This window comes from Panthera pardus, unplaced genomic scaffold (genome assembly GCF_024362965.1).
Source record: "Panthera pardus isolate Hobbes unplaced genomic scaffold, ASM2436296v1 HiC_scaffold_20, whole genome shotgun sequence".
NCBI lineage: Eukaryota > Metazoa > Chordata > Mammalia > Carnivora > Felidae > Panthera > Panthera pardus.
Genome location: NW_026526766.1, coordinates 57,949,679 through 57,971,671, shown reverse-complemented (window position 1 = coordinate 57,971,671; position 21,993 = coordinate 57,949,679). Strand labels below are relative to the sequence as shown.

At 38.8% G+C, this 21,993-nt stretch overlaps 1 protein-coding gene across 3 annotated transcripts in view; it reads right to left on the bottom strand.

Annotated features, from left to right (window-relative positions):
* Nucleotides 1-1,997: 1,997 nt before the first annotated feature.
* Nucleotides 1,998-21,993, bottom strand: part of MELK (maternal embryonic leucine zipper kinase) — a 92,904-nt gene continuing 72,908 nt past the window's right edge. For 2 of the 3 annotated variants that reach the window (XM_019454480.2, XM_019454482.2), the window contains exons 14-18: nt 19,840-20,071; nt 16,409-16,505; nt 14,376-14,544; nt 4,669-4,772; nt 1,998-2,521 (exon numbers count right to left, since the gene is read on the bottom strand). In XM_019454480.2, the coding sequence (XP_019310025.1) occupies nt 2,344-2,521; nt 4,669-4,772; nt 14,376-14,544; nt 16,409-16,505; nt 19,840-20,071 (780 nt within the window). In that variant the 3' untranslated portion in view covers nt 1,998-2,343. Of the gene's footprint in view, nt 2,522-3,031; nt 3,572-4,668; nt 4,773-14,375; nt 14,545-16,408; nt 16,506-19,839; nt 20,072-21,993 lie in introns of those variants that run through there. The other variant, XM_019454483.2, reaches the window with a different exon arrangement.

Here is a 21,993-nt window from a genome sequence, read left to right as displayed (position 1 = left end):
CCATTGGGATAGAAGAATGATTCTTCTCTTATGTTTTATAAAAATAAAAATAGATGGACTTTAGAAAATTTTAAACTTTTGTTTTTCAAAAGATACCATCAAGAAAGTAAAAAAACTACCTACAAGAATGAGAGAAAAAATTTGCAAATCATATATTTGATAAGGGACTTACAGCTGGAGCTATAGACTTCTTGCAACTCAATAATAAAAAGATAAACAACCCAATTAAAAATGGCCAAAGGGAAAAAAAAAAAAAATGGCCAAAGGATCTGAATAGATATTTCTCCAAAAAGATGTACGACCAATAAGCACATGAAAAGATGCTCAACATCATTAGTCACTAGGGAAAAGCAAATCAAAACCATAATGAGATACCACTTCACAGAGCTAAAATAAAATGGGCAGACAATAACAAATGTTATAGAGAACGGAGAAAAATTAGAATCCTCATAGATCACTGGTGGGATCATAAAATGGTAAGCAGTTCGTCAGTTCCTCAAAATGTTAAATGACTCAGCAATTCCACTCCTAGGTATACATACACACAAGAGAACTGGAAACATATGACCACACAAAAATCTGTACACAAATGTTCACAGCAACATTATTCACAATAGCCAAGAAGTATAAACAAACCAAATGTCTACCCATTGATAAATGGATAAACAAAACGTGATATATCCATACAATGGGATATTAAGCTGTAAAATGGAATGAAGTAGTGACACATGATAGAAAATAATGAATCTTGAAAAAGAAGCCAGACGCAACAGGCACATATTGTATGAGTCCATTCATATGAAATGTCCAGAACACTCAAATCCAGAGACAGAAAGTAGATTAGTGGGTGCCAGGAGCTGTAAGGTGGGGGAACTGGGAGTGACCACTACTGGATACAGGGTTTCTCTTTGACATGATGAAAATGTTCTAAAATTAGATTATGGGGATGGCTGCACAAATGTGATTATAATTAAACCCACTGAATTGTACACTTTAAAGAGGTGAATATTACAATATGTGAATTATATTTCAATAGAGCTATTATAAAAAATGTAAAACCCTTGAACGGCTTCCCTTTGCCAAAACAGTTTATTGGAGCATTGAGGTTCCTTCAAATTCTTTTGTCACTTACTTCCAACTCAATGTTTAACCCTCGTCTCCTACTATTTCCCCCTTGCACCACCTTCTGCCTCCGCCCTCAACACGGCATGACCATTTTAGATTTCCATGCCTTTGCACATACACTTCTTGTTGTCAAGAATGTCATATTCCCTCTTCTCTTTCTGATGAACGTCTATATATCCTTCAAGACAAATACTGTTTCCTCCAAAAAATCATCCTTAGTCCTCCAGACAAAGTTGGTCATCCTCTCTATGCTATAAATACTAGTTTAAGCATCTCCCCTTAATAGATTCTGAACTCCTTGAGTTTACTAGACAGTATTATCTTCAGCCCCAGGACCTAAACCATTTAGTAAATGTTTACTGAATAAATGAGTGACAGAATACTCCCTCACTACGGACTAGAAGTAGTCAGCTATTTTTTCTCCAACTAGTTTAATTGGTAAAATCCATACAAATACAACTTGAGTGCTAGCCTTTAGAGACCAATAAAATGAAATAAAAATACAAATTTGGGGCCAACATTGAGACTTAAGGAAAATTACCACAAAGTAACATTTCATGGGGGCTCATAGTTCAGATACTTATCATTGTTGACCGAACACACTTACTGAAGTCAATACTCTTTTATTCAACATATTAAATGTGTTGTTTAACTCTGGTAACCACAGCTGTGACTTAGTTAACGATCTCAATAAATCCTACTTAAATCAGAGACAGGAAAAAATTATGCAAATGAATTCTTATCTGTTTTTTCTGCCCAAGGCATATTTGATAACAGATAAAACATCTCCAAATAGTCTCTACTTAATTGTCAGGAAGCCATTTGAGGTTTTATTTGTATCAAAACCAAATACAAAGAAAAGGAGAAGCCTGCCATATTCACAAATGATTTTATTCAGAAAGAAATTACACATTAAAAGGAGACATAGTTGAGAGCTTGTTTTCACATATGGAAGTGAATCTAGGAAAGTCAACAGTTATTAATATACAAAACCACATGATTAAAAAAGACAGTAATAGATAATGACAGATGGGCTTGCCTTAGACTCATCTGCAAAATATCTTTTGTTTAAAAACAAAAAGATATTTGTCTTTAAGACAGCTCTTTAGAAACAAGTCTAGAGTTCCAATGGACTTTAAAAATCAAACCAATCATACCATTCTCCACACAGGCTGTATCACACCCATATTCATCCAGCAGGGGTAAACCAGCCAACAATTATACCTTGCAGCTAGACAGGATGTCTTCCACTAATCTCTTGTAAACCCAGGCATCACCCTTAAGCCGCTGCCTCTTGATACCCACCACGTCGGGTTTCTGAAGCTGGCACACTTCTAGTTCAAACTGCATTGTCACTTTACCAAAGTCTGACTGTGTTTGACACTTCAGTGTATACCTATGAAAACAAGATAAGAAGCCAGTTAGTAGCAGAACCATGAATATTCTGTATAAGAAATCTCTAAGCCCATAGGAGGCCAGTGGAGAAAACGAACCATTATTTCATTAAGCAATATCTTACTGCTTACAGTTTCCAAATGACTTAGCTATACCTTAATCATGGAGCATGACTAGTGTTTTTGCAAAAGCTGAACTAAGATCTTAAGAAAGAATAAAGATGAAAGGCTTTACCAGAACTTTCTCTTGTCCAAAGAAAAGCCTTCCTTTCATAGCTACCAATGCCATTTATGCTCAAGAAATCTTCTGGTCTTCCTTATGCAACTCTTTCAACAGTGTAATCCATGAACAGTAGGCCATTTCCACAATGTTCACAACAAAGGAAAGCACAGGGAAGATTAAGAATATTTTTTTGTGTGCACCTCATCAGAAAATTCTTTCATATAAATAAAGCTGAAGCCACCAACCTGTCAGAAGGGTGTGTGTTTCTGAGGTTTTTCTAATAGTAATAAGAGGTTATGATCATTACACTTTATGGCAGAGTTATAACAGAAAGCCCATGGAGATGGTCCATTTCCATGGTTGAAACACATGGGGTGTGTGTGTGTGTGTGTGTGTGTGTGTGTGTGTGTGTGTATAAATAAAATTAGAACTGCCATATAACAATTTTGAAAATGGAAAAGCCCAGGCCAAATGAAGCCTTAAAGACATCTTAAGACTTAAGAATCAGGTATGTTCCTGCAAAGTTACATAAATTGAATTCATGTAAATCAACTTTTTAATTAGTTTGCAAAATATTTTCATTTTATTTGTCTTACTAAACAATAGACAACAGGATCAATTTTAAATATCAGTTCCCTAAATATGTGGGGCACGTGATTAGGTACTGCTCCACAGAAGCATGGAGAAATTACTTGTATCTGTTATGTATTTGAGGTTTTATAAAATATCATTCTTTCTCTTACTTAGTTATGTGTTTGGGGTCTTCATCTCTTTAAAATGAGCAGTCATCATCAGACATGCCAAAAGAAGTATTCTGTAGTTAAGGTTCCTGACGGGAAGATGAAGCATAGGGCAATTCAGTCATATGGAGAGAAAAGCCAATTCTTCATGAATGAAAAAAGATAATAATAGAATATACCTGAGATTAGTAACATCACATCCCTGAAAAACTTAGCTTTTGATGTTCTTCTTTGTCACAAAGAAGGTAAAAACAAACAGAAGAGATAAAAAGGGGAAAAAAGGGATCAAGGCAGACACTTTGCTGTTGATGAGTAAGTTAGATGGTAAATTATTGGTTAACAGCTAGTTGGCGATCTGATATAAAGATCACATGCTGAAGGAATTATTGAAGGCTTTCTAATATAGATTTGGCTAGAGGTTCTGGACCCACTGCTAAACTGCAAGCGTGAAGAACGGGTCAGAGCGAGTTATATGTGTTCTGATGATGCCTAAAGAAGAAAGCCAGGGTCCAGGTAAGGAATGCTTACCAACATGTACAGATAATGAAAAGTAAAATTACTTTTGCAAAAGATTGTTTCTTAAAATCTTCCTCTAAATTGAACATCTAGTTAAATGTTTTTTATTGAACGTTGAAATCTAGTTAAATGTTTTTTATATCAATTAGTGGCTCTTTTTATCTGCCTCAATAATGAAATTTGAAAGACATAACTGGAAATACTTAGAAATATGAACATCTTAGGTAACGAGATGAGGTCTGGCCATTCAGACCATGAGATCACAGCCACAGAGGCTTTGCCGGCAGCTCACTGAACGGTGGGAAAGAGTTAAGGTGAAATAATTTCCTAAAATGGTGAAAACCCAGTCCTGTCCAACAGCAAGTCATAAACGAAAGGATTCTATAAACCCTTGATTGGTCTGAGGTGTCTCGACTGGAGAAAAAACTGGAAGGAGTTCAGATTTTTCCTATTTCGAAAAGTCTAATTTTGAAAGTGGTGACAATATGGCACTAGCTCATACAAAACCAAAGAAGCTAAATTATGAACAATGACACTGCCATAAGAGCTTTTTTGATGAAAATGAGGTGGGAAAAAATTTTTTTTAAAAAGAGAAGATTCAATACATGTCTTCTCAAAGCTCAAAAGATATCAAGTAATAAATGCAACAGCCTCTAAGTGTGCTTCTTACCCCTTTTGTACAAAGTCAACATGCTTCTTTGGAAGAACAGACATTATTTCATTCAAGAGTTGATCTGGATTCACTAGTTTGGTTGTAGTCACATTATAGTGAAGCTTAAAAAAGAAAAAGAAGGGGTATGAAGTAAATCTTTACATCAACACAGACACCATCCTACCTAACTCAGAGATCCCAAAATCATTATAGCACCAGTTCAAATGGAAGCATTTCCAGAAAAATACTGAATTTACAACCAATTCTTGGTAAGCTGGAATAAGATGGCACTGGAAAGCTTGGAGAAATTAACTTTCACTAGCAAGTACATCCATATCATCCTTTTTAACTTTTCATCCTCTTCTCCTACCAATCTTTTTAATGAAATACATAAATATTAATTAACATCTATCTGTTTGAGCTTTACTTGTTTCTCCCTTCTTGTGCTATGCCAGAAACATTAATTGTCCTAAGATGTAAACTGTGAGAGATGAAACAAATGGCCCAGGAAATGTGGTTTGAATATATACCTGACCCTTGAAAAACGCAAGGGCTAGGAGTACTGACCCTTCATGCAGTTAAAAATCCACATATAACTTTTGACTCCCACAAAACTTAATAGCCTGTTGACCGAAAGCCTTACAGATATCATAACAATCAGTTAACACATATTCTGTATGTTATGTGTATTATATTCTAAGTTCGTACAATATAATAAGCTAGAGAAAAGAAAATGTTAAGAAAATAAAAAGGAAAGGGGGAGGCTGGGTGGCTAGGTCGGTTATGCATCCGACTTTAGCTCAGGTTCTGATCTCATGGTTCGTGAGTTCAAGCCCCATATCGGGCTCTGTGCTGACAGCTCAGAGCCTGGAGCCTGCTTCAGATTCTGTGTCTCCTTCTCTCTCTGTCCCTCCCCCACTCATGCTCTATTTCTCTGTCTCTCAAAATAAATAAACGTTAAAAAAAATTTTTTTTAAAAAGGGAAGGGAACATATATTTACACTACTGTACCATATTTATCAATACTGTAAGTTTACACTGTTTACAAGATGAATCCTCTATCTTCTATTAGTACCTACAAAAATACTGTCTTACATGATACAAAACATGACGGATGTTACATGTATTACTAACACTAGATATCAAAAATGAAAAGATAATATGAAAAAGAAATTCATATTTATTTACAGGTGTATTTATTTACTCATGCATTGATAACGAAAAACCAGCAGTATGACTGCTTCATGGTAGCCTGGTGTAATCAATATGATTGCTTCACAGTAGCTTAGCCTACACACTAATGAATAAATGGTTATAATATTCTATGGGATACAGTAATACAGTCACATTCATAATACAGTATTAGAAACACTGTTATATATATTTTTAAAAACACCTACTGGTGATGGTAGGCTGATAAGCAGTTTCTCCAAAGACAAGAGAAGCATACTGTACAGTAATGTTATTCTTTGAAAGCAAAGTCACGAAACAGTAAGAAAACTAACACATTATTAATTTTATATTAAATACCACTCACCTTGTGTCTAAGTAAAGATAGGCTATCCACTTCCATATGAGTCTTGCACACAAGGTTCTACATGAGGAACACTTAGGTAATGATGATGATGGCACAAAAACGTCTCCTATGGCTCTTGTCATACAGTTACTACACGTTCACATGACACACACACATACACCACAGGTAAGTTTATTAAGTGTATGTCATGGTGATTATTTACTGCTCATCAGGTAGAAGTGGATCATCATAAAGTCCCTCATCCTCCTCTTTTTCATGTTGAGTCGGCTGAGGAGGAGAGGTTGTTCTTGCTGTCTCAGGGTGGCAGAGGTGGAAGAGGCAGAAGGGGATGAGAAGGGGCAGGCACACTTAGTGGAACTTCCTGGAAATAAGTCACAATTTGTCTGACTTTATGCTTTTTCATTTTTCTAAAAAATGTTTCTGTCCGGTACCAATCCTCCTCCTATCATTTGCTTCAGTTTCAGTGCCCATATCACAAAAGGCTCCATGTCATAAAAGAAGTAAAAAGTAGTCCTGAATTATCAAAACCCTTTTGCCAGTTTGTCTAATGTCACTGCTTCTTCTACATGTTCTTCCTCATCATGTCACTGGTTCAGATCACTTATCTCCATCAACTTATCTTCTGTTAATTCTTCTGGCGTGGTGTCTATCAGCTCTTGACTTTCTCCCCATATCTTGAAGCCCCACAAACACCCTTTTTTGCCATATCCACAAACTCTTTCATAATTTCTCTGTTTGGCTCTGCCGTAAACCCTGTGAAGTTATGCACAACATGTGGACAGTTTTCTCCAGCAGAAATTTGTTTTAGGCTTAGGCTTTCATGATTTTTCTGTTACAACAATGGCATCTTCAATGATGTAATCCTTCTAGACCTTCATGACATTCTCTTCCATAATGCTGACAACCCTTTCCATAGTACTGTGTGTAATGAGCCTTAAAGGTCCTTATGACCCCCTCTTCTAGAGGAGGAATTAGAGATGCCATGTCTGGGGACAAGCACACCACTTCGACACCTTCACTATTGATCTCATAGGATTCTGGGTGGTCAGCGGCATTGTCCAATATCAAAAGAACTTTATTTTTTTTTGTTTTTGGGGTTTTTTGGGGTTTTTTTTTGTTTTTTTTCAATATATGAAATTTATTGTCAAATTGGTTTCCATACAACACCCAGTGATCATCCCAAAAGGTGCCCTCTTCAATACCCATCACTCACCCTCCCCTCCCTCCCACCCGCCATCAACCCTCAGTTTGTTCAAAAGAACTTTAAAAGGCAGTCCTTGGGGCGCCTAGGTGATTCGGTCGGTTAAGCATCTGATTCGGATTCTTGATTTCGGCTCAGGTCATCATCTCACGGTGGTGAGATGGAGCCTCACGTTCAGCTCTGCACTGAGCATGGAGCCTACTTAAGATCGATCCTTCCTTCCTCCCTCTCTCCCTCTCTCTCCTTCTGCTCCTCTCCCCTGCTCTCTCTCTAAAAATAAATAAAATAAAATAAAAAAATTAAGGCAGTCCCTTACTGGCAAGGTACTTTTTGACTTCATTGATGAAATCTATCCAGAAAGAGAGTTCTTATTGTCTATATCTTCTTGTACAACCAAAAGATTGGCAGTTGATGGTCATATTTTCCCTTCAAGCCTCAGGGGTTAGCAGCTTTATAAGACAAGGGCAGTGCTGATCATAAAACCAACTGCATTTGCATAGAATAGTAGAGCTAGCCTATCCCTTCCTGCCTTAAAGGCTAGTGCTTCTTTTTCTTCCTTACTAGTCAATGTCTTTTGTGGCATTTTTTTTTTCCGGAATAGGGTAATTTTGTCTGCTATTCAGGAAGATATTCTTTTTCCTCAATGATTTTCTTAATGGCATCTGGGAACCAGTATCTACTGCCTCTTGGTCAGCAGAAGTTGCTTCTCTTGTTATCTTAACTTTTTTTTTTAATGTTTATCTTTATTTTTGAGACAGAGAGAGACAGAGCATGAGCGGGGAAGAAGCAGAGAGGGAGACACAGAATCCGAAGCAGGCTCCAGGCTCTGAGCTGTCAGCACAGAGCCTAATGCGAGGCTCGAACTAGTCAACTGCGAGATCATGACCCAAGCCGACACTCAACCGACTGTGCCACCCAGGCGCCCCTTATCTTAACATTTTTTAAACCAAATCTCTTTCTAAAATCATCAAACCATGCTTTGCTGGCATTAAATTCTCCAGCTTTAGATACCTCACCTTCTTTTTGTTTTAAGTAGTCATAACATGACTTCATCTTTTCTCAAATCATATAAAGCTTATAGGTATGCCCTTCTTACAGCAATCCTACACCCACGTTAAAGCTGCATTTTCAATACGAGATTAAAAAAAAGTATTTTGCAAAAAATGCAAGGTTTTTGTGCCTGTTGGCATAGCTGCCACAATGGCTTCATGAGTTTCCCTTTTCTTTTTTTTAAACAATGGTCCTTACACTGGATTCATTTATCTGGAAATGGTGGGCAACCGCAGCCACAGACATCAATCTATGGTACATATCAAGCAATTCAACTTTTTCTTGTAAAGTCATGACTTCTCTCTGCTTCTCGGGAGCACATCCAGCATCACTACTGGCACTTCATACAGGTCCCCTGGTGTTACTCAAGGTGTATGGCATTGCGATACACGTGATTTATACGTTTTAAACGTATTTAAATGTGAAAAATATGCAAGAACCACAAAAGATCATTTTTGACTGTGATATGCAATTCACTGAAGGGACCAATTGCTCACGTGGAGACGATTAGCATCACACGGCGTTTTTAAGCAGATACTCACAACACAAGCTCACCGCAAGAGCAACAGAAGAATAGCTACGAAATTATTACAGTAGTAAAGCATATTACAGTTGATTTTATGCAGTTATGATTTAATACTGCATCTTTAAGTTTGTTTACATTTCTCTCAACTGTGAATGGCACCATGTACAGTATGTGTTTGTGTGCGTAAGTTATGATAAATTTTAACTTTTTATATCTGTTATATCTTATGGTAGGGTAAATGATCAAATAGACTAATATCTACATATCTTTTTCTTAATTTTTTTGATATTTCTGGGCCACGCCGTTTTTGAGTTTTTCCAAATTGTTGCAAGTCCCCCCCAAATTTTCCCAATATACCTGTTTAAAACAATATACATGTAAGTGACCCATGCAGTTCAAACCCATGTCATTCAAGGGTCAACTGTATTTTTATTTAGTATTTATATATTTGTTCCAATCTGATTTAGAAAAACATAATCAGCAAAAACTAGTAACATATAGTTTCTTTAAAAGTAAACTTAAGATCAGACACCTGGGTAGCTCAGTCAGTTAAGAGTCTGACTTCAGTTCAGGTCATGATCTCACAGTTCATGGGTTCAAGCCCCACATCAGGCTCCGTGCTGACAGCTCGGAGCCTGGAGCTTATTTCAGATTGTGTGTCTCCTTCTCTATCTGCCACTCCCCTACTCGCACTGTCTCTCTCTCTCTCTCTCTCTCTCAATCTCTCTCTCTCAAAAATAAATTAAAAAAAATTAAAATTTTGAGTCCAACTTCAGCTCAGGTCATGGTCTAACAGTTCATGAGTTTGAGCCACACATTGGGCTCTCTGCTGTCAGTACAGAGCCCACTTCAGGTCCTCTGTTCACCTCTCTTTCTGCCCCTCCATTTGCACTCACTCGCTCACTCTCAAAATAAATAAATAAACAAACTTTTAAATAAATAGACTTAAGATTTTAAAAAGCTAGTCCTCCTGATTGTGTTGACAGTTTCACAGGTGTCTATATAATGCCAAAGTATATTAATCACACACTTTTAAGAGGTACAGGTCATTTATTTAGGTCAATTATACCTCTATAAATCTTTTTTTTTTTTTAAGAGTCAGTATAAAGAAAATACTAGATAAATAGCAGTGCAGGTGATATGCCCATCTGCAGGTGAGTGTTCAATGACCAGAGTTTAGGGACCCAGCTTCAAGTTATAAAAGGAACAAGTGGCACAGCTATGACAAGGACCCTCTGTCTGCTGGGTCCCCATCCAGGGCTGTTTCACCAAACTAAATTGGCTTTGTCAAGATAATCAACAGAACACTTCCAAATACAATTTAAGTGATTCCTTGTGTAAAATAAAGAATTAATCTGGGGCGCCTGGGTGCCATCCAACTCTTGATTTCGGCTCAGGTGATGATCTCATGGTTTGTGAGATCGAGCCCCATGTCAGGCTCTGCACTGTCAGCATGGAGCCTGCTTGGGATTCTCTCTCTCCCTCTGTCTCTGCCCCTCCCGTTTGTGCACATGCTCACTCTCTCTCTCTCTCTCTCTCTCAAAATAAAGAAATAAACATTAAAAAAAATTAATCCTAATTTATCTGTTCAAATTTCAGATTTTTTTCAACAATCTGTAAAAAAGCCTACAAGAGGCTTAACTATACATGATCTTCATCTTAACAAACTAAGGTGTTCTTTGTACCATCCTTCTAACTTTTCTAAGTTTATAATTTTTTTTAATTTTTTTTTCCAATATATGAAATTTATTGTCAAATTGCTTTCCATACAACACCCAGTGCTCATCCCAAAAGGTGCCCTCCTCAGTACCCACCCCCCGCCCTCCCCTCCCTCCCACCCCCCATCAACCCTCAGTTTGTTCTCAGTTTTTAACAGTCTCTTATGCTTTGGCTCTCTCCCACTCTAACTTCTTTCTTTTTTTTTTTTTTCTTCCTTCCCCTCCCCCATGGGTTTCTGTTAAGTTTCTCAGCTTCTGCACAGCAAAGGAAACAACCAACAAAACTAAAAGGCAACCAACGGAATGGGAAAAGATATTTGCAAATGACATATCGGACAAAGGGCTAGTATCCAAAATCTATAAAGAGCTCACCAAACTCCACACCCGAAAAACAAATAACCCAGTGAAGAAATGAGCAGAAAACATGAATAGACACTTCTCTAAAGAAGACATCCGGATGGCCAACAGGCACATGAAAAGATGTTCAACGTCGCTCCTCATCAGGGAAATACAAATCAAAACCACACTCAGATATCACCTCACGCCAGTCAGAGGGGCCAAAATGAACAAATCAGGAGACTATAGATGCTGGAGAGGATGTGGAGAAACGGGAACCCTCTTGCACTGTTGGTGGGAATGCAAATTGGTGCAGCCACTCTGGAAAGCAGTGTGGAGGTTCCTCAGAAAATTAAAAATAGACCTACCCTATGACCCAGCAATAGCACTGCTAGGAATTTACCCAAGGGATACAGGAGTACTGATGCATTGGGGCACTTTTACCCCAATGTTTATAGCAGCACTCTCAACAATAGCCAAATTATGGAAAGAGCCTAAATGTCCATCAATTGATGAATGGATAAAGAAATTGTGGTTTATATACACAATGGAATACTACATGGCAATGAGAAAGAATGAAATATGGCCTTTTGTAGCAACGTGGATGGAACTGGAGAGCATGATGCTAAGTGAAATAAGCCATACAGAGAAAGACAGATACCATATGGTTTCACTCTTAAGTTTATAATTTTTTAATGTAAGAAATAGGTAGAAGGGCGCCTGGGTGGCTCAGTCGGGTAAGAGTCTGACTTTGCCTCAGGTCATGATCTCGCGGTTTGTGGGTTTGAGCCCCGTGTCAGGCTCTGTGCTGACAGCTCAGAGCCTGCTTCAGATTCTGTGTTTCCCTCTCTCTCTCTGCTCCTCTCCCACTTGTGCCTCTCTTTCTCTCTCTCAAAAATGAATAAATAAACATTAAAAAATAAAAAGAAGTAGGTAGAAAAAATGAAACAAATTTTCTAAAGCGAGGCCTGCAGTTCTGCAAAAACTTAAACCATTTAAAAGAGTTACAGATCCAAAGTTAGATCAAGTTTCTGATGTTAGATGTGTGTTAATGAGGACTATGGTTCTGCTACATTAGGGTTAAAAATGCTCAACGTGGATGATAATTTCACTCAACACTGGAACACCTTTGGTATGCCTGGGTGGCTCAGTCAGTTGAGCATCTGACTCTTGATATAGGTTCAAGCATGATCCCAGGGTTGTGGGATAGAGCCCCATATCAGACTCCACACTAAGCATGAAGCCTACTTAAGATTCTCTCTCTCTCTCTCTCTGTCTCTCTGTCTCTCTGTCTCTCTCTCTGCCCCATTTCCCCACTTGTGCATATGCTCTCTCTCTGAAAAGTACAGCACAGGGAATACAATCAAAAACATTTTAATAACATAGTATGGTGCCAGATGATAACCACACTCATCACGGTGAGCACTGCATAATGTACACAATCATGAAGTCACTATGTTGTACACATGAAACTAATGTAACATGGTATGTCAACTATACTTCAGTAATAAAAATTTAAAAAAAAACTGGAATACCTTATATAATAGAGCATTTCACGTATATTTCACAGAGGCAGCTTTATTTATGCATCCCGGCTCTATGAAGGTGCTGGGGTAGAAATTATCTCCAGTTTTTACAAATATGGAAATTGAGGCAGGCAGGGATAAAACGACTTATCCAAGCTACAAAGTACCAAGCTGAAGCTAGAACTCAGGTCTTCTCATTCCCAATCTGTGGTTTTTCTCCTACATCCTGGAAGTAGTGGAGAATCCCTGGAAAATCAACTAACATCTTAGCAGTTCCTACTGGAAAATGCATTCAGGGGCCAACCAATTTACACAGGTGAACATTTTTAGGGTATTATCCACTAGTATTTGACAACTGCTTAGCTTCTCAATAATGTATATGATTGGACATGTTTCCTTAATTTTCTTTATCTAATGTTTTTCAGGAAAATGGCACTATGGTTTTCTTAATTTTTTTTTTTTTAACGTTTATTCATGTTTGAGAAAGAGACAGAGCGCAAGCAGGGGAGGGGCAGAGAGAGAGGGAGACATGGAATCTGAAGCAGGCTCCAAGCTCTGAGCTGTCAGCACAGAGCCCAATGTGGGGCTCGAACCCATGAACCATGAGATTATGACCTGAGCTGAAGTCGGACACTTAACCAACCGAGGCACCCTGGCGCCCCAGCACTATGGTGTTCTTGATCCCAATGTCAGTGTTTGAAATATTTCATAACTGTCTCCATCTACAGAAATCTTAGAACAAAAGAACAAAATATACCTAATAAACAGCCATATGCAAAACTTTTCAGTACATTATACAAGTTCAACAGGCAACAGATATTAATGGATAAGTCCTATCTTCTTCCACTTTAAAACAGGATATATCTGAATATTCTCCCCGGAAGCACACTTCTATCCAACAGCTCATCATTTTCCTTCCCCAAACAGGCCCAGATTTGTCCCAAATGAGAGTCTCAGTGCAAAACCTGAAGAGACCCAGTCCCCAAATCACAGAGAACACTACCATCTCCTCTTCCCTCCTCTTGGAACATGTTTTTATTACAGCACAGAGTAATATCCCTGCCTGTCTTCACTGCCACTCTATGAGATCCTCAATGACATGGGCTATGTCATTTCCAAGTGGAGTCTTATTTATACCTTTACCTCTTACTTCCCCCAAACAAAAATGTCATTCATTAGATGTTTGAAGGAATGCTCAGAGAGAATCCAAGAGAGTAAGAAGTATTTTATATCTACTAATCACTTCTTTTTCCTTTCCTTTCCCCATTGAACATATTGCCCATACCACTGACACACTAAGCCTTTTGAAGCATGACAGGACTATCAAAGTTCCAAACCTCTTAGGCCTGTGAGGACCTCTCAGCCTACCTTCCCAGTGTGCTGCTCAGTATTTTCTTCACATACACCACACTCAAAGTTCAAATTCACTTCTCATGCATTCAAATATTTTGTGAGGGCCTACAGAGATATCCATGTGTCAGAGACTCTTCTACATGCCAGAGATATGACAATTAAGCTCAAATCCCCATCCTTAAGGCAGCTCTCAGTTCCTCCATATGCCCCATGTTTCCCTGCCTCCATATTGCCTCTGTGATTAATCTCTCCACTTGAATATTTGGATTATAGTTATTCGCTCCTTGGAAAGAGCAAGTCTGTATAATTTACCTCTGCATTCTCAAAGCCCACTGCATCAAAACGCATAAAATAAAAAATCATTCATTCATTCATTCATTCATTCATTCATTCATTCAGTACTTCTCTTGGAAAAGAAAAATAGTCTGGTTAGCAGCCAGCTTCTGAAATCCATACTAAAGAATTCCAGTGCACTTACCTTTAGTCTTCTTGGCCCATCTTTGGCAGAGCCCTTCCTTCTGCTCCTGGTAAGCACAGTGATAACCTTATCCAACCCCCTTTCAAGGCTCCCAAACACTTTGGTTCCTTTTCTTTTTGGAGTATCCTCTACGTGTGCTTGGTTGAGATCTAGTTCCACTGAGCGACATCTTAAAAAGAAAAAAAATCCATGAGTAAAACTGGGCCTCCTGCCAGTCGGGGCTGTCACAAGCCGTTCAAGTATGCCAAGGCGAATGCCAAGGCCAGTCCAGCTCACTACTCAGGAAGCACAAAAGCCATCTCCCACTGGAACACAGCCATCACCCCTCCCCTCAGCCAACTGCCCCTTGGCAAAACTATTTTTCCCCTAGCTTTTTAAAAAAAAATATACAGAAAAGTTGGGTGAAGAGTACAATGAACCCCATATATATATCCTCTTAGATTCAACAGTTGTTAATGTCTCACCACATTTGCCTTCTCTACATATATAAATGAATACATTAAATATATGCACATTTTTGCTGAACCATCTAAAGGTAACCCATCTGAAGATACCATGAGACTTCACTCTGAAACACTTCAGCACACATACCCAACAAATAACGACATTTTCTACATAACCACAATACCATCAAGAAAACTGATAATGCCACAGTACTGTCTAATATGTAGTTCACAGTCTAATTTCCTCAACTGCCCTCAAAATGGATCCTTCTTTAAAAAATAGCTATTACACTGGGGTGCCTGGGTGGCTCTGTCGGTTAAGCATCCGACTTTCACTCAGGTCATGATCTTGCAGTTTGTGGGTTTGAGCCCCACGTCGGGCTTTGTGCTGACAGTTCAGAGCCTGGAGCCTGCTTCAGATTCTGTGTCTCCCTCTCTCTCTCTGCCCCTCACCTGTTCACACTCAGTCTCTCTCTCTCTCTCTCAAAAATAAATAAACATTAAAAAAAAATTTTTTTAATAAATAAAACATAGCTATTATAGGGGTGCCTTGGTGACTCAGTTGGTTAAGTGTCTGATCATGCCCCATGTCATGCTCTGTGCTGACAGTGTGGAGCCTGCTTGGGATCCTCTCTCCCTCTCTCTCTTCCCTGCCCCGTCCCTGTTCATGTGCCTACACTATCTTTCTCGCTCTCAAAATAAACTTTAAAAACATTTAAAAATAAAAATAAAAAAATAGGGGCGCCTGGGTGGCTCAGTCGGTTAAGTGTCCGGCTTCAGCTCAGGTCACGATCTCGCGGTCCGCGAGTTCGAGCCCCGCGTCGGGCTCTGGGCTGATGGCTCAGAGCCTGGAGCCTGCTTCCGATTCTGTGCCTCCTTCTCTCTCTGCCCCTCCCCCGTTCATGCTCTGTCTCTCTCTATCTCAAAAATAAATAAACGTTTAAAAAAAAAAAAAAATTTAAAAAAATAAATAAATAAATAAAATAAAATAAAAAAATAGCTATTATAGACGATGAGGGGCGTCTGGCTGGCTCGCTCAGAGGAGCATGCAACTCTTGATTTCAGGGTCGTGAGTTCGAGCCCCACACAGGACGCAGGGATTACTTAAATAAATAATATAAACATTTTTTAAAATTAAAAAATAAAGACAATGAAGGGACGCCAATGCTGCCAAACTGTCCATGTCCATACAAGAGGGATGAGTTTTCTTTGACACACCAGTTGGTATCTTTACTATATGAAGAACTGCTATCAGTGGATGTCTACACTCTACCAGGAGAAGCATCAGAAAAGATGGGCCTCAGAAAGGGGACTATGTGGATGGGGCCAGAGCCACTGTCTTCCCAAGCTGCTGTACGTTAAGATGCCAGTCCTACTGCTGAAGAGTTTCAGATTTCTTCCCCATGAGGAAGGCAGCAACAACAGCTACAGTAATGGCCATAGGCCATCCGCATTCAGCTAGACATTTCTGCAGTCTCCGACATAATTTACACAATGGCTTGTTACCTTAATCAGGCTGATCATACGTGAAAAAAGAAAATCTGGCTACATATACTAAAGATCAAAGAATCTAAAAAACAGAACACTTACCGCCTCTCAGGGCTAATGACACCTGTCATTAACTTCTCTGTTCCTGCTGAATTTATTGGCATTTTAACAGGAGTTTCTTTCAGGCACTGGTTTCTGGCTATTAGAAAAACAACAAACACAAACCATATGTAGCTGACATATTATGGTTTCAAAATTTTTGTCAATAATGCATACATCACTTATTCATTGACTCAGAAATACTGTAATCACTTGGCCAGTGGTGTTAAGGCTCTACTTATTTAAAGAATTATTTCCATGTGATTGATAATAAAAACAAAATCATTTTGGCTTTGCATGTGTGGCTCTTCTTTTCCTTCACTGCAAAACCGAGTCCATGATTAAAATTTTATTATAAATATTATATGACAAATTTAAATAGATCATATAAATACAGATTTTATGACTACTGATTCTCCTTTCTATAAACAAAAGTCAATCTGTATTTATACAAGGATCCAATTTGTGCTTTTAATTCAAAATAGTATTGAGAGGTATTCATTCAATTCTTTGCCCTACTCAACTCCTGTTAGGCAAAGAGAACAGTCCCCATGAAGGCTTGACAAAAGCTTTAAACAGTGTGAGCTTTTGTTATTTTTATATTCTAGAATATAAATTCTATTCTAGAATTTTGTGTTTCATTCTAGTAGGGTATTTGTATCCAGATAATTTGTGACAAATTCACAATAACAAATCTGGTTACCACTATTTAGTTAACTTTTTGTTTATGATCTAAAAGTTACATACCCTTTAGAGGGAACAACACTTTATAACAAGCATATGATATCAAGTTTTTAAGATGATATTAAAGATTTTGTTTTGTTTTGTTTATGACTATCAGGACTATTTTCACTGGTTCCATGAGAACAAGAAAATAGTATCTGAAAATATTTTCATCTTTGTATACAAGGAGTATCTACTATTATACATAGTTACTCGTTGATGAAGTATTGCTGACTGTATTGTACCAGATTAAGAAAAGTGATTAATGCTTATGTGAAAAATGACTCAGATGAAAGAAAGTAAAGTACACAGCACTAATGGAAGCTATCAATCAGGGCTTTAGCCAGTAGCTTCTGTAGGTGGCTCTTATGTTTAAAGAAAAATAGCCAATAATAACTTTAGACCAACACAATCTTTCTCACAAACTGAGAGGAAGTTTTCTATGCAAACTGATGATACATTAAGATTATAAATTCCAAACTATCCATGTTTCAAAACTTTCAGAATTACATAAAAAGTAAAAACACACAGGGCGCTTGGGTGGCTAAGTTGGTTAAGCATCCAACTTCAGCCCAGATCATAATCTCGTGGTTTGTGGGTTCAAGCCCCGTGTCAGGCTCTGTGCTGACAGCTCAGAGCCTGAACCCTGTTTCAGATTCTGTGTCTCCCTCTCTCTCTCTCTCTCTGTCCCTCCCCCGCTCACACTCTGTCTCTCTCTCTCTCTCTCTCAAAGATAAACATTAAAAAAAATTTTTTTAAGTTAAAAACACATACTCAATAATAGAAGGAACTATAAGCATCAAAGGCTTAAAAAAAAAAAAAGCCCTCTGGGGCGCCTGGGTGGCTCAGTCTATTGAGCCTCCGACTTCAGCTCAGGTCATGATCTCACAGCTCGTGGGTTTGAACCCCGCATCGGGCTCTGTGCTGACAGCTCGGAGCCCGGAGCCTGCTTCGGATTCTGTGTCTCCCTCTCTCTCTGCCCCTAATCCGCTCACAGTCTGTCTCTGTCTCTCTCAAAAATAAATAAACATTTAAAATTAAAAAAAAAAAAAATCCCTCAATGAGTTAAAGTCCATCTTATCTCCCTACCCAACCCCGATTCACAAACGATACTGTAGCTATATTAACAAGTAACAGAAGAGAAATACCCCATTAGGAAAAAAATGCAATAGCAGCTACTACTAGTAACATCCGACCTTAATATCCAAATGTTACCTCACTGAACCCTCATAATAACCCCAGGCAGCTATACATACTTATCACACCAAACTAGCTAGCTTCACAATTCTGGGGAAAGTGTTGTTTGAGCTGATGAACGAGAGAATGCAATTAACAGAATAACAGAACTTCCAGTAAATATTCTGACAAAGTTGATCATAATATCTTTACAAGAAGTAGAGCTCTGGAACTGGCTATCAGGCCCATTAGCAAATTAGAAGCACAATGGCAGGACATGATTTAGCAGCACTTCACATGGCAAGGTCTTGGAGTTTGGGTTCATTAGACTCTTAACATAAAACAAGAGTAGGTTACAATTGCTAGAAAAAAAGGCCAAAAAGGTTTAGGAGTCATTTTAAAAAGTGACTTGGGGGCACCTAGGTGTCTCAGTCAGTTGAGCATCCGACTCTTGATTTGGGCTCAGGTCATGATCCCAGGGTTGTGGGAACGAGCCCTGTGTCAGGCTCCATGCTGAACGTGGAGCCTGCTTAAGATTCTCTCTCTCTCTCTCTCTCTCTCTCTCTCTCTCTCTCTCTCTTCCTCTCCCTCTCTCTCCCTCTGCCCCTCTCCCCCACTCACGATCATGCTCTCTAAAAATAACAATTTTTTAAAAAGTGACATAGACTAGATCACAATAAATAAAACCCCTTCAGGCTCTCTCTAATTCATTCTTTCTTTCAACAGATATGGCCCCACTATATACCAGGCACTGGGCACCTACTAAGTACCAGACAATAAAGACAACCCCTACCATATACTATGCCATGTTGCAAAAATGGCAGACAGAATCTCTACTCTCATGATGCTTACAGTCTTATCCTGATGAGACCCAGCACTAGAAAACTGCGTTCAGTTCTAGGAACTGACAAAATAGAATGTGCCTAAATGAGGCCAGCAAGAAAACACTGAGGTGTCATAAAAGAAACCACTTAAATAATTGGTGACGACTGAGCTGATAAGGAAACCAAAGACAATGAGAAAGTTGTAATATCTGGACGCAGATCTAGATCTCTAGAAGGACATGACTATGAGTGCTTCTGAAATATGAGCAAGGGCAGGATCAGATACCAGAACTAGAGATCCAGATGAGTGAGATCTCAGGGCTCAGCAGAGACTTCAGTTTTAGTCACCATAAGTGGGGGCAAAGGAGAAAACAAAGTCTAAATCTGGATATATGACCTTGGGCAAATCACTCGTCTGAGCCTTGTGTTCTTCAGCTGTGAAAAAAAACAGGTGGATGAAATGAGCTCTAACTTGCCTTTCGGCTTTGATATTCTATGATGCTATACTTCAACTTTACATATGTGAAAAAGAGAAAAAATATCAATAGAAGTTGACTAATATGCTTTCATTTCAACCAATGCAAATAATATAGGATAAAAAAAGCATAAATTCCTGAGGGCAATGCTAGCCATTTCCGACCTATTATGTGCTTAGATGGTTAAGAATAGAATTTGAAGGTACTTTACCACTGATCAGTATATAGCAAATACCTTTTGAGGGTGTAGTGTAATGATTTGGTGTGGAGAGTATTTCTCTCTTATGCTGGTTCTTATTAACTGGAGTCTTTGGCTCAGGAAATACAAAGCACTCATCATTCTTTACAGCAGACTTAGGCGTATATACATTCTCTTTGTTCTTTAATTTATTGGCAGATGCTCTGCATAATACTGGAGTTAATGATTTAGATTCCAGACCATTTGATTCTGTCCAATGCTTGGCAAACTGGAAAAAAAAAAGTTACTGGATAAAGCACAATGAAGAAGAAGAAAAGTCAATTTCTCTACAACATGCCTTAATCATTTGCAAATTACCATGCACCATTTTTACTAAAATGAAATACTCTCAAAAGGATATTATTGGCAATACCAGGAAATTTAAAAATGTATATTCAATTCTCTTTAGTACACGTAGATCACTTTAGTCTGTTCTACTGACAGATCATTTTCAACATGTTTTAGGCTGAGTGTTAAATCAAACACACCCAGATCTCAGGCAATACTGAGAATGGTCACAATTAAATCCCTGAGGAATTGTTTCCCATGCCTAGATTCCCATGGTTTGTCTCTAATGTGTACCAAAAACTAAGTGTTTAGTGATTACAGCAGAAAAACCATGTTAAAATACTCTTAACAGAAATGTTGCATACAAAATATTTTTTAATCATTTTGGATTTATGGTTGAGCTTGCAAAAAAGTAAGGAAAATCCTCAGAGGCTAAACTAAGAAGAGGAGCATGAATCCAGAGATATAATAAAGGCTGAAGCTGTCCATTGCTCTAAGGCCATCTACCTACCACCTGGGATAACCGGCAGCATGGACGTTAACAGCCATGGAAGCCTTAGGCCTACGCAAGGTGGTAAGTTAGAACCAAAGTGCTCATGAAAAGCCAGAGGGGGCTATAACTAAAATGAAAGGCAGGGTGGGGTGGCTCAGTCAGTGAAGCATCCGACTTCAGCTCAGGTCTTTTTTTTTTTTTTTTTTTTTAACATTTATTTATTTTTGAGACAGAGAGAGACAGAGCATGAGCAGGGGAGGGTCAGAGAGAGAGGGAGACACAGAATCTGAAACGGGCTCCAGGCTCTGAGCTGTCAGCACAGAGCCCGACGCAGGGCTCGAACTCACGGACCGCGAGATCATGACCTGAGCCGAAGCCGGCCACTTAACCGACTGAGCCACCCAGGTGCCCCCTCAGGTCTTGATCTCACAGTTGCCCCATGACCACCACGACAAGGCTTTGTCAGGCTCCCTGCTGATAGGACACAACCTGCTTGGGATTCTCTCTCTCCCTCTCTCTCCCCCTCCCCCACTTGTGGTTTCTCTCTCTCCAAAACAAATAGACTTAAAAAACAAAACAAAACTAGGGGCACCAGGGTGGCTCAGTCAGTTAAGCCTCTGACTTTGGCTCAGGTCATGATCTCATGGTTCATGGGTTCGAGCCCCACATCAGGCTTTGTGCTAACAGTGCAGAGCCTAAAGCCTGCTTCAGATTCTGTGTCTCCCTCTCTCTCTTCCCCTCCCACTCTTCCTCTCTCTCTCTCCCTCTCTCTCAAAAATAAATAAACATTGGGGTGACTGAGTGGCTCAGTCGGTTAAGCGTCCGAATTCATCTCAGGTCATGATCTCGCAGTTTGTGAGTTCGAGCCCCGCGTCAGGCTCTGGGCTAAGAGCTCACAGCCTGGAGCCTGCTTCAGATTCTGTGTCTCCCACTGTCTGCCCCTCCGCTGCTTGCACTCTGTCTCTTGCACTGTCTCAAAAATAAAGAAACATTAAAAATAATTAATTAATTAATTAATTAAACATTAAAAAAATTATTTTAAAAAATCTAAAATCAAACTGTGAATTAAATATAAATCCGCCCTGTAAAGAGGACAGCACAACAATGTTGTCTGTCCTAGGCTTAACTCTGGAGAAGCAAAATTCTCCTTTAATAATTTGCAATTTTAGGGACCAAATTCATACTTTCTGCATGGTCCTATATGCATTCAAGGAAAATACAATCCCTAGCTCTTAAAAACCATTCCAGAGAATAAAAAAGGAACACATCCCAATTCATTTTAGAAGACTACTATAATCACAATACCAAAATCAGATGGATGGAATAGAATGCAAGTAGAGGAGAAGAAAGACTTTCATGCATTATTTGAC